Source organism: Crinia signifera, chromosome 2, assembly GCF_055691185.1.
Source record: "Crinia signifera chromosome 2, ASM5569118v1, whole genome shotgun sequence".
Taxonomy (NCBI): Eukaryota; Metazoa; Chordata; class Amphibia; order Anura; family Myobatrachidae; genus Crinia; species Crinia signifera.
In genome coordinates this window covers 225,932,423-225,945,066 of record NC_139218.1, presented here as the reverse complement: position 1 = coordinate 225,945,066, position 12,644 = coordinate 225,932,423, and the positions used below count along the sequence as shown (strand labels likewise).

General features: G+C 41.4%; 1 protein-coding gene across 3 annotated transcripts in view; it reads right to left on the bottom strand.

The window, feature by feature from the left end:
- Positions 1-12,644, bottom strand: part of SRRM3 (serine/arginine repetitive matrix 3) — a 334,253-nt gene that overhangs the window by 177,353 nt on the left and 144,256 nt on the right. For all 3 annotated transcript variants that reach the window (XM_083173931.1, XM_083173930.1, XM_083173932.1), the window contains one exon: positions 2,669-2,922. In XM_083173931.1, coding sequence (XP_083030057.1) covers positions 2,669-2,892 — 224 coding nt within the window. In that variant the 5' untranslated portion in view covers positions 2,893-2,922. The remainder of the gene's footprint in view (positions 1-2,668; positions 2,923-12,644) is intronic.

Genomic DNA, 12,644 nt, shown 5'->3' with positions numbered 1-12,644 from the left:
TTTATGCAAAACATCCATTCGCAAAGTGATTGGGATGTGAGGACCGCAGCGAGGGGTGGGCATTCGCACGCTCAGCAGGCGGCGTTAGTTGTCTCGCTAAGCAGTGAAGTTAGGCTGCTTGCCGAGTCAACCAGAATCAGCCACTAAGTGTTTGGCGCTGGACCTGCAGCTGTAGCTGGCGTGTATTTTTAACAAGAAGACACTGCATCCACTTGAAAGTATTATAAAACTATTTTACAGTACAAACATTTATACATTCACTGGTTTGGGGAATAAGTAGTAAAAAAGGAATAAAAATATAAATTGATTTAAAAGGTAATTAACAAGTAGGTATAAACTAAAATGGGACATAATAATTAAGGGTATTTTGTTTTACAGATCGTGAAGAAGTTTGATACTTTGCATGAAAAACCGTTAAGCTTTATTTTATTTTGAGGGTTTAATGTTTTCCTCTATATATTTGTTTTAAAAGTAAGATGCAAAGTACACTTGGCATTAAATGACCAAGTTTGATGCTGAGCACTAACATATTGTCAATAAGAATTAATGTTCATTTGAAATTATGCTCAGAATTCCTTCTTGCATGATATAAAGAGTTTGGGGACTTGCCAGTCTATGTAATTACTGTGGGATAGTTGAGCTTTGAATTAGATAATTGCTTACATAGCAGTTCTGCTATCTCTTATTTAATTGAGCCTTTGGAAAAACGCATTCATTGTCTGAACAAAGTGCTGTGTATTGGGGCAATTAGTTTAAATCATTTATGATGTGCTACTTTATACAAATATATGTTGGATGTCAAATTCAACAAAAAACACATTTTCTTATTATCTTCTTTTACACCTGTTCAATATTCAATAGATGGCAGCCAAAGGCATAAACGCTAGTAGTCTTGGATAAATGCCTCAGTTAGACCACTACTAACATACTGTATTTAATTGCATTTCTTCAGAAATCCCCTGTTATGAAAAGATGAATCCTTTCATACCATTTTCACATCGGTTCCAACCTGGGTCTAGCATTTTCACATTAATACAGAGGGCGACGGGGTATAACACTTCTTATAATCAAATTTTCAGGTTGGTCGACCCAGATTATAAACTGTGGTGCTTTCACACCTAACTATCGGTACCCAACTAATGCCTGTTCTAGTCTAACCTACAGCCAAACTGCTGACCTATCTGCATACACACTTACTAATCAGACCAATTTGTTTTGAATGATTTACATGTACCCACCTAGCCTCTACACAAAGTAGGTTGCGCAGATACAGTATATCAGCCACTGGTTGTATTGCCAATGCAATATGTCTACAATATATTATGTCTATTCGCTTGAATGCCCACTAAATCAGCGAATGTGTACCAAGCTTTAGCACTTACCGCTCGACATGCCAGTAGTCGGGATTCTGTCGCTGGATGCCAGGATTCTGGCGTCAGTCTCCCAGCAGTAGTTGGGATGCTGGCAAGGAGATACTGAATGCCTTCATCCTGACCACATCCTGCATTTAGAGTCATCTAAATGTCCATATGCATATGCTGACATAGCTGCTCTTGCATATGCATGTTTTACACAACACTGCCAATAATGTGCATGGGAACTAAGTAACCCTTTGGCTGAGATAAGGTGATATTAGCTAGCCTAGCATGTGTGCATGTGGATTTGAGATATACAACTTCACTATCGTAGCTTTAAGGGATTAGAATGTAAATAAACTAAAAGGGCAGCAGCAGGTCAAAACAGTGAGAACCTTTAATTGTGTGCAGGGCCAAATAATCTATTAGGTGGCACAGATGGCCATCTAAGGGCCTGGTTGTTCCTAGTGGCTTATCTGCCACATTATGCCACTCAGTGAAGAGTTTTTTATTATCGTGTTTTGCTAAATTTTAAATAGGCTAAATCAATCAAAGGAAAAATCAGGAAGAAGGCGGTAGAGAGATTTTCAATCTTTCACCTACAGCAGGCATTCCCAACCACGGTCCTCAAGGCACACAAACAGTGCATGTTTTAGTGATATCCAGGCTTGTGCACAGGTGATATAATTAGTACCTTAGTGATTCTGATTAAACCATCTGTGCTGAAGCCTGGATATCACTAAAACCTGCACTGTTGGTGTGCCTTGAGGACCGTGGTTGGGAATGCCTGACCTACAGGTTTGTACTGACCATCAGTTGCCCATCCAGTTCTCAGAGCAAGGGCGGGCATCCACACGGCTGGCAGGTGGCGTTTAAAGGCTCCCCACCTGCGGAACTGCCGTTGCTTATTGAGCCAACCAGAATGACCCCCAAAGTGTATTATTAAACATTGATGGAAATCTAGATCTTATAAAAGACTTTGGGGTTGTTTTATGAAACTTTTTAAACAGGTCAAGTGGAGAAGTTGGCCATAGAAACAATTCAGATTATACCTGTCATTTATGATGACTGTTATATAAAATTATAGCTAAAAGCTGTTATGTTGCTACAGGCAATCTAAGAACAGTTTAGTTGTTTGGCTTCATATTAACACAAATTATAACCACAATGTCTAGCAATATAATGTATATAGTGTATGTGTTATGTGCATGAATTTTAGTATTCCATAAAAGTTAGATACATCATAGGCTGTATGCCGGTACATTGTGACTGTAACAAAGTGCACTAAACACAATATACATAAACTGACTCACCCCTGCTCCTCCATCATTTCTTGTAGCTCCATGCACTTGAGTTCTACCCGTCTTTTGCGCTCATGGTCTAAGATTTCCCTGTGGGCCTTCTTGACAGGACTGGGTTCTGCCACTCTCACTTCTTCTTCAGGTTTATGCCAGGTGCCTGAAGCACTGGGCTGACAAAATCCATTGGCAGATTCCTGCGGAGATGGAATCCTGCCGCCATTGTTACAAACAGACATTGCAGCGCTGCTACACAGTTCTTTTTCTTCCTGTGAAAATACAAACAGATTCATTTGAGCTAACTTGTATTTCTTATCTTTCACACACCTTTGAAATAAGAATGGTAAAAAGAAATGAGTCTCCATGCTCTGAGCCGCTCTGTTAAATTAAAACTGACGGCTTAATGGGGGAAGAGCTGTACTAATCTGCTTTTCTGCAAAAGAAGAACCAACACTGCCAACCAAGCAGCACACGCAACATTATAAAAGCTTCCAATGCAGACAGAGAAGTCAGTTCTCATATACTAGGGATTTGGGAGAGCTGACCAGGCGTAACACTCCGTGAGATTGCCATACACCCCAATGGGAACAAATTGTATTAGCTAATTGGAAAAGAAGCATGGGCAGTATTAGAAGCTATTATGCACATTGTAATGTAATTACAGACACACCTTAGGAGCATTGCTGATAGTAAGCTACTATTAGCTGTTAGATTGAACAGCACAGCCTGCATTCAATTTCTTTGCTTAGCATAAACAAAACATAAACAAAAACTAGATTACTGCGCAATGAAACAGCTGGAGCACCAAGGTGATAAAAAAAAATCATGCTGGAAGATTTGAGTTCTGGGAGAAAATCCATCAAACAGACAAAGACATTTCAATGCTTGTGTACAAGTCCTTATTATTACTACAGTAGCATGTGATTGCTTTGCTATTGTCTTTTAAATCAGTTTTTTTGTTGTTAAAGGCACAAAAATCAATAGAAATAAATGAATGATTATGAAAAATTTAATGAGAAGCAAACATTTATGTTTTTGGACTGTAATCTGCCACATTTAATAGTTGTCAGGAGCACTGTTCCCAAATGTAATGGGAGGTGGGAAGTTTTGCTAGTAGAACCTTAAGCATTTTCAGTCATACACTAAAAACACACCACAGCAGAATTAATTGACCAGTGGTCGTTACAGCTTCCCAGATTTGTTTTTTTTAATAATATACTGAATTCTTGATTAGCCATCAGTTTGCCTTCTCCACTTCTGCACTTTGTCTACACTGGTAATGTTAATAGAAAAAAAAAAACAATACAAACAGTTCAATAACTTTATGAAGGTATCACGGTACATTGAGCACTTTCATGTTTTCCATGTTCCACATGCAGTAGATGGATACATTTCTTTGCAGCACTACATAAAGGAGTTCACCTGATTAGTCCCACTATGGACTAACGATGGATTTGGGAACACTGTGACATTCATTTTAAGTACACCATAAACGATTCCATTATCATTTCCACTATGTCTACAATACACCAAACAACAATAACATAGCCACAGGTATTAGTGCTTCAGTAAACACCTAGAAACTATATACTGAGGACAGATATACCTGTCTTATACCGTTTTGTTTGTCAACATTAAAAAAAAAAAACTTAATAGTAATATAAATAGTAAGTAGAACAAAATAAGAAATTACCAAATGTTACTATTAATAAAAATGACAGAAAATACTGTTTAAGATCCCACTGAGATCCCAACTTGACACTTGGTAGGGAAAATCCTAAAACATCAAGGAATAATAATGCAAAAATAAATAAATCAAATTAAAATCATGTCTTTATATATAAATTAATTGACATATCCGAGTCTGTGATCTGGAAATCTTGTCTTCCTTCAACCCAGTAAAGCAGTGACATATATCAAATTAAAGCCATGTTCTCTTCAATTTTATTTTAATCTCAAGCTTGGCCTCAGAAAATTAGGTTTTGCACATTTTGGATAGCTTGAAAAGAAAACAACTGCATGAGACAATAGTGTAAAATTCAAGTTTTGTAGTCAGCTTTGATGTCCAATTCAGTATACAAGAAAAAAACGAATGAAACATTTCTGAACAAGCGCTGAGTGGGCACATGTGCAGTGCTGTCCGAGGTGGGGTTTCATTGTGAATGCACTTGTCCGCTGAATTTTCAGTAGACCCAAGTGCTGCCTCGAGAAGGGTAGACTACCAATTCCTTCACATTTGCTATGGGCTTGACAACATAGTAAATGGGTGGTACCCCCAGTGCTTGCTAAAGGGAATCATTATCTGTTGATAATTATCAAGTATTATCATGCACTGGTTATACAACTGCATCCAAGATGGCCTCATGGATCTATAGTACATAGAGAGAACTGATAAAAACATTTAGGGCAAGATGTGAATGTGACATTCTGAAAATAAAAATCCTCAGCACATGGCTATAACCAGCATAGCTATTTATTCGAATGTCACTCAGCAATTCATGGTGCTATTTCCCCATGATATTTTTTCACATGCTCATGTGTTTTTTCAGTGAGAGCTACAGTAAATTACCAAGATGCACCCTAATAAACTCCTAAATGGCACTAGAAAGACAAGCACTCTTGTCAGGTACCAATACCATATATAGTACCTCACATTCAATTAAACACAAAATGGAAGTTGCACAAAGCAACTGAATAGTAGTACTGTAGGTGCCAGAAAGCAGATGTACAACTAGATCGTTGTGTGCCACATACGTAACAATATATTATTAGGGAGTAAGAGAGAGAGACATAGAGGCTGTAATAGGTATGAAGAAGGGAGCAAGAAAGAGTGTGAGAGAGATATGGTTTCATGGAAATAGAGGGAATGAGAGAAAGAAGAGCAAAAGTGAAAGGGTGTTGGGGAGAAAGAGGGAAAGAGATGAGAGAGGAGGTAGTGAGAGAGAATCGGGGAGAGAGAGGGGGCATCAGAGAGAAAGAGAGGGGGGCAAGAGAAAAGGAGGGGAGAAAGCAAGAGTGAGAAAGAAGGGGAGTCAGGAAGAGAGAGAGAAGGGAGCAAGAGTTAGAGTGCCAGGTAGGAAAAAAGGGAAATACAGAGGGAGTGATGAGAGAGAGAGTATCAGGGAAAAGGGAGAGAGTTTCAGGGAGAGAGAGATGGTGTTAGGGAGAGAGAGAAGCAGTGTCAGGGAGACAACAATAGAGATGAGAGTTAGAATAAGAGTGTCATGGAGAGATGTATAAAGAGATAGTTTCAGGGAATTATAGAGATAGTGTAAGGGAGAGAGCGAGAAAGATAAAGGCTGCGTCAGGGAGAGAGAAATTTGAAGTGAGACAGTGTCAAGGAGTGAGGAAGAAAGAGTCTCAGTGCAAGAGTGACAGTGGTGGAGATTTACTAATGTGAATACACCTGGATTTGCTGTATTTGTAGGCAGTCGTATGCAAATACAACTGCCTACATATATTTTCGGCATTTACTATTCCTAATAAAATACGCAAATTAGTATTCATATCATGGCACATCGGGAATTCTCCACTCATGAATGGCTTGTGGGCGGGCCTAACCCCCGGTCTGTGGGCAGAGCCAAGGATGTAAACATAAACTCTGCTTGTGTCTACAGTGTTTGTATGGAGCCAGAGAAGCACAGAAGATGGTGGGTGAGTATAATTTCTTTCCACAGGAACCCATATTGGATTCAACATGGAGAAGAGGACAGGCCAACTAGGGATTCCATAGGAGAGTATGAGTGGATGTCCGTAGTGTGAAATTTTACTTTTCATATGTATTTGTGTTTTACTTAACTATTTTTAAGGTTGTGAAATTACAAGTACTAGCGGCCCCTTAAATGCCCCACATGCTGGGACTTGCGGTTCTCCAAGTCCTTGCATGTGATGCAGATGTGCTGGGACTCATAGATGCACAACAATACATGATAGTTTTAATCTATTTTTACCAATGCCATCAGCCCGGTACCCACCACCCTGGGGCACCGAAGACAGGGTAGGGTGAATCGTGAAGGGAAGGACCTCTTCATTGGGGGGTCCCCACTCCCCCAGGGTCCCTGCTCGGGCTGACTGGTCAGAGGGATAAAGGTTTGAATGCGAAACCATATAAAAAAATTGTGCCCCAGATGTGCCATTACCCTGCTGGCTGGCTGGGCCCGATGCTGGGTCTCAAATACAGGGGACCTCTATTCATTTTTTCCCCATATTTTGGGAACCAGGACCAGCCATTGAGCCTGGTGCTGGTTCCCAACCGGCCCTTGAGCTCAAGCCGGGGGTTGATTACAGCCATGGGGGGACCCCACACCGTTTTTCTAAATTACTTTTTTATTTTATCTATTTTTTTACACTGCAGCTTGAACGGATCTGTGCAGGCTGCCGACTCATATTTGTATTTAGTGGGCGTATATACGCCATCGGGGAAATACAAATCTTTAAATTGGGCAGATTAGTAAATCTGCCCTATTTATGAATTGTATTTTCCCAAAAAGACGACCGATGCCGATCGTATGATTTCGTACCCGGCATTGGTCATATTTCAGGCCCTTAGTACATTTCCCCTCGTGTGACAAGGAGTAACCATCAGGGAGAGAGACAGTGAGGGAAATTTACTAAGATTGTAGTTCTATTTCAAATGGGATATTGCTATGGGGAACCAATCAGATACTACCTATTATCTTCTAGAAGGTGCTAAATGAATAAGAAGTAGATTCTGATTGGGTGCCCGTAGCAACATACCATCTGAAATAGAACTCCCATCTTAGTAAATTTTCCCCCAGTATGTGAGAGAGAGACAGTGTTAAGTTGGAGAAAGACTGTGTCAGGGAGAGAGAAGAGCAGAAGAGAGTCATAGATAGAGAGATAAGGAAGTTGAGCGAGCAGGAGAGACACTACATGACTACAGAACAGGCGTCAAAAGTGGGGGCCATTCCCCCAAATTGCAGAACTGCTCTCTTGCTGTGAGCTGGCCAGGTAGGGGCAGTGCAGGCCGAGCCAGACTGAAGCACTGTTTGCTGCAGTATGATGCTCCCCTCCTTTACATACTCCATTGCTGCAGATAGAATGGGGGTACCTATCAGCGATGGCCATATTTTTGGCGGATGGTGGTGCAGGAAAAACACACACCCCTGGAAGCAGCCCAGGCCCCATAGCAGCTGCACCTTCTGCGCCCTTGATAATTACATCACTGCCAGAAAGGAAGCGAAACAAAGAAAATAAACACTAATGCGCAAATATAATAAACATCAGTTTGGTGGAATGTTTGTAACTGAGGCACATGGCCATTTTTTTGACCTCTAAATCACTGGATTTACTTAGTCGTTTGTCTGACACAGTCGCATAAAACCGACTGCAAAGTCATTGAATAAATTTGGCCAATCAGAAGGTGAGGAATAATAATAGGATTATGATACTACGCATGGAAGAAGAAGGCAAATAACATTAATAATTCTATGATGGGTCAATTTTTTTTATTATGTATTAAGTGCAAAATTAATGTTTACATTTAATGAGAGTAATATTATTTCTTAATTATATTAAGGTTTGATATTAACTGTTGAAATTTACTTTCTTAAGCTATGTGCATACAATACTTTTATTAATGGTAATTCAATGTTACAGAAATACAGAAAACTGAGAATTATAATTCAGGTAATTTGGTATATGATGCACCCTGCTCAGACAATTGTATCATAGAAATATGCTAAACATAAAAGCTGTCCTTCTGCTACTAATATGTAGACTAGCTGATCTGCCTGGTTTCAACAGAGAAAAGGTTTGCTTGGATGGAACATTCTACCCCTTTTTCACCTGTTTAGGATTCAAATTTAGAAAAATACCTGCTTAGTGGGTGGCTGCAAATAACAGTTTCCAGAACACCCAGCAGGTGCTCATTTTCCAGAACACAATGGTGATGCAATATAAATGGCTGGTGGATATTTTGCCACATAAGTCTAAAACAACCAATAACATTGCCAATATGTTTCTGCCAATTTAAAGACCAAGACCTTTATTATTATTATTAATAATAATAATAATAATAATAATAATAATAATCTTTCTTATAATTACATGCTGTTATAATTTGAATATACTGCAGCAATTTATAAGATATCACTTGAAAGGCTCATCAAAGGAAAACATAAATAAATGTAAATATGCTGCTAAGAATTTTCTACCTTCCGGAGCATGTGCAGGAGAAAGCAATCTGAGTATCCCCAAATGCTGCTCTTACAAAAATGCAATTACTGTTGTCATGGAAACAGTTTCTGACTGACCTAAACCTCAGGCTGTGATGTCAGATTCAATACTAGCAATGTTCCCTGGGGATAACTGGATCTGTGCTCTTCTCTTCCCTGAAAACTACTGAAAGCCCTAAGTTTACTTGTTAAGTAAAAGAAAAGGAAGATTGGTTCAGTTCATGTCACAAGTAACAGTACCATCCCACTCGTATTGTTATAAAACTATATGAAGTTATTAAAATGTTAAATAAATATAACAAAAACAATTTTCACTAAACAAATTAAGGATACTACAATGAATATTTACAGCGCTGTGTAATAAAAACAGTTTCTTGCTATTGTCTAAAACATGATGGCTCTCATTCTGGTTGACTCGCAAAGCTGAGAATTTCACAGCTTTGTGAGTCAACTAAACGCCGCCTGCACAAATGCCCGCCCGCCGTACGCACACCGATTTCCCCTGCATGCATGCGAATGGATGTTTTGCATAACCATCCATTCGCAGCTTGCATGCGGGGCAGAAATCATTCGATGGTCGCCGTCTGGAGACGCAGAGGATGGGAGATAGGAAGTGCCACAGCCATGGCCCCCAGGACAACCCTCTGATGCAGCTATTCCACCGGCCTGAGGATCTGCTGCCGGTCCCTTGGAACACCTTGTGCTAGCAGGACCCCCGGCCGCTACACCAGCAATGCAGAGAGGAGAATCCGGGCCTACAGTGGAGGATCCCAGCCTACAGAGGAGGACCATGCTGGCCTGCACTGCAGTGGAGATTCCCGGCATGCAGGCCCTGGCTAAAAGCCCTAAGGTGAACTGAGAAGCCTGTCTGGCCCCATGGGATGTCCCATATCCAGGTGAACTCAGCTGCCCAGGAGACCCCCACGGAGAGGAGGTATGGCTCAATAAATTGGGCCAGAGAGGGCCTTAATTCCCAGGGCCCCTGGCATGCTGCCCCCCCCCCCCCAGCCCTACAGCAGGACAGCCTCTGGGTCCATCCAAGCTGACTGCTGTGGTGTGCTGAAGGGGAGACAGCCTGTTGAGCCCCTCCAATGCTGCCCTGGGTGTAGCAACGTCAAGATGGCGCCGCTGATGGCTGCCTAGGATCTGTGCCGCTAGCCAACTATGTCCCCCATGTCCCCCCTGTCATGTTCTATATCTGTATTGTTTTACTTGCTCCCTATCTGGCTGGTGCAATCACCAAGAGGCGCCGCAGAATGGCTGCCTGAGTGCTGTACAGCTCAGTAAATACATGTTCCCCATGTCCATGCCCATCATCAGGATACATCTAGTGCATTTCTGTACATGTCCTATATCTGTACTGTTTTTTTTTACTTGTCTACTTATCTGGCTATGCAATCACCAAGTGGCACCGGTGAATGGCTGCCTGGGTGCTGTGCAGCTCCGTAAATATATGTTCCCCAAGTTCGTGCCCCTCATCGGGATACATTTAGTGTATATCTGTACATGTGATATATATCTGTACTGTCACTGTTTTACCTGTTCCCACCCTGGCTGTTGCACAGCAATCCAAATCTAATTCCTAGTATACGCAAGTATACCTGGCTAATAAAGCTGATTCTGATGTCAGCTGCCGTCCCCAGCACCCTCAAATTGACATGGGAATGCCCAGTGTTTTCATGGGAATGCCCATGAAAAGGCATGGGCCAAAATGTACTTAAAATCAGGTGAAAATGCCCACAATTGAATACAGAGTGTTCAAATTACTGCCGCTTTTCAGGTAGCCAAAAAATGGCACTGATTGAATAATCCTCTACATTTTTTATTTGTTACACCATGTACCATTATTTTGCTACTGGTAATCTTTCACTTTATCATCCCCTCCGAGAGCTTGAAACTTAACTGTCATACAAGGAGTTTGGTGTCTGACGCTAAACATGTGTCTGAAATTTCTTATGATTTGCATAAGTTGCAACCCCAGTACTGCTGAGGATTATACGATGTGTGCAATAGAAGAGAGATCAATTACAGTACTTCCTAATTCTTTATTAGTCAAGCAGTGTGGTGGAAATTGACATAAAAATGGGCACCATGCCATTTTTCCGAAAGATCTGCTCATGCGAATTAGGGCCTGAGTGCTCTAGTGATCAGACCCTACTGCCCCGCGTTAACTCCCGGCAGAGAGGAGGGAGCCCGGCTGAAGGAGGCTTCACACGATCCTCCACTCTTAAAACGCCAATAATTCAAGAGCTTTTTTTCTGCAGTCTACTAAAACACATCGCTGATCACAGGCCTGCCAAATTATTGTGTTCCTTCCCAGCAGGGCTGCCGTCAGAAATTGTGGGGCCCGGGAGCCGGGACTGACAAAATAGGCAGGGCCCCCCTTCCCATTTCTCTAACTTCTGGTGTGCCCGAAGAGACCAGTGTTTGCAGCACTAGCTGCACTACTCGACCTCGACATTGCTTCAAGGAAAATGTGAACTTTGTTTATGACAAATTATATTTTATAAACTCCAGTCATGGCCCAGTACTAGAGTCCCCACAGTCCCACCCTTATGGCTGCCCTGCTTCCCAGTTATATAGCTTCTGCTATTCTTGCTGAATTGTGACATATAAAAAAAAAGTCGCAAATCTAGTAATCGTGGCATAAATAGCTCAGGTAGAACCATGGCATGACATACACCATACTTCCTAACTATCCCGATAATTCGTGGGATGGTATATATATTTTTTTTTTTGGGGGGGGGGGGGGGGGGGGACGACTGTCCCAATGTCTCACCAGCAGGGCAGCAGTGTCCAGCAATTGGGAGTTCCCCTGTCACTCGCTGAATTGACCCTGTGCACACAGCCTCTATTCACTGACAAAGAAGGGCTGGGAGCAAGGCCAGCGGCTCACAAAGCTAGCAGGAGTGTCCTTCCTGTGAAGCCATGCCACTTTGATAAGGGGAATGCCCATAGGCATGCGCAGCACATTTTATTAGAGGGTGCACCATCAAAGGGGTGTGCCTAGCACCACATATTGGGCATGTATAACACCACCCATTGGGTGTGTCTAACAGCGCCAATCAGGCGTGTCTACCATCATCGATTGATACTCGCTACAATATAAAATGGCTCTCAGTATAATAATACATGCAAATAAAGTAAAAAAACATATTTGAATGATATGTAGTGACAATGGTCTGGTACAAGAAACAATGCAAAACACACATAATTGATTGATGGGCACTTCTTTCAGTGGAATACAGTTCTAAAAAGCAAAAGTCTTTGGTAAAAGGTATTGCTGGTAGGAGGTGTTCATAAGGGTGGGCACAGCATTAGGGGGTGCCTGTGCACCCATAAGTCTCAATGTGCGCACACCTATGGGAATGCCCTTTTCTGGGTGCTGCCACAGCTTTGCCACATAGGAGTCCTGACTCCTATTTTAAGAATGACATACATTGCCAAAATTTGCAATGCAAACATGATATGCAATCACCAGTGCAAAAGAAAACCTCTGCACTGTGTACGCCCAGTACACTTATTAAATAAAGTCCACAGAGTTATTGGGTGGAGTGATTGAAGACTGGATGAACTAAAAAAAACACCTAATCATAATGTATAAAGATAAATAATTTTCAGCTGCTGAGAGGTGCTGGATGAAGAGGTAAAACATTGCTAGATCATTGTTTCAATAAGGTTTGGGTGTCCTTGTGTTCACAGTGTATGGGGCGTAACTGATGTATGCATGATTTTAAGGGAAGGGCGTACCAATTACTTGCTATTTGTGTGCAGTTTAATATGTTATTGATCTG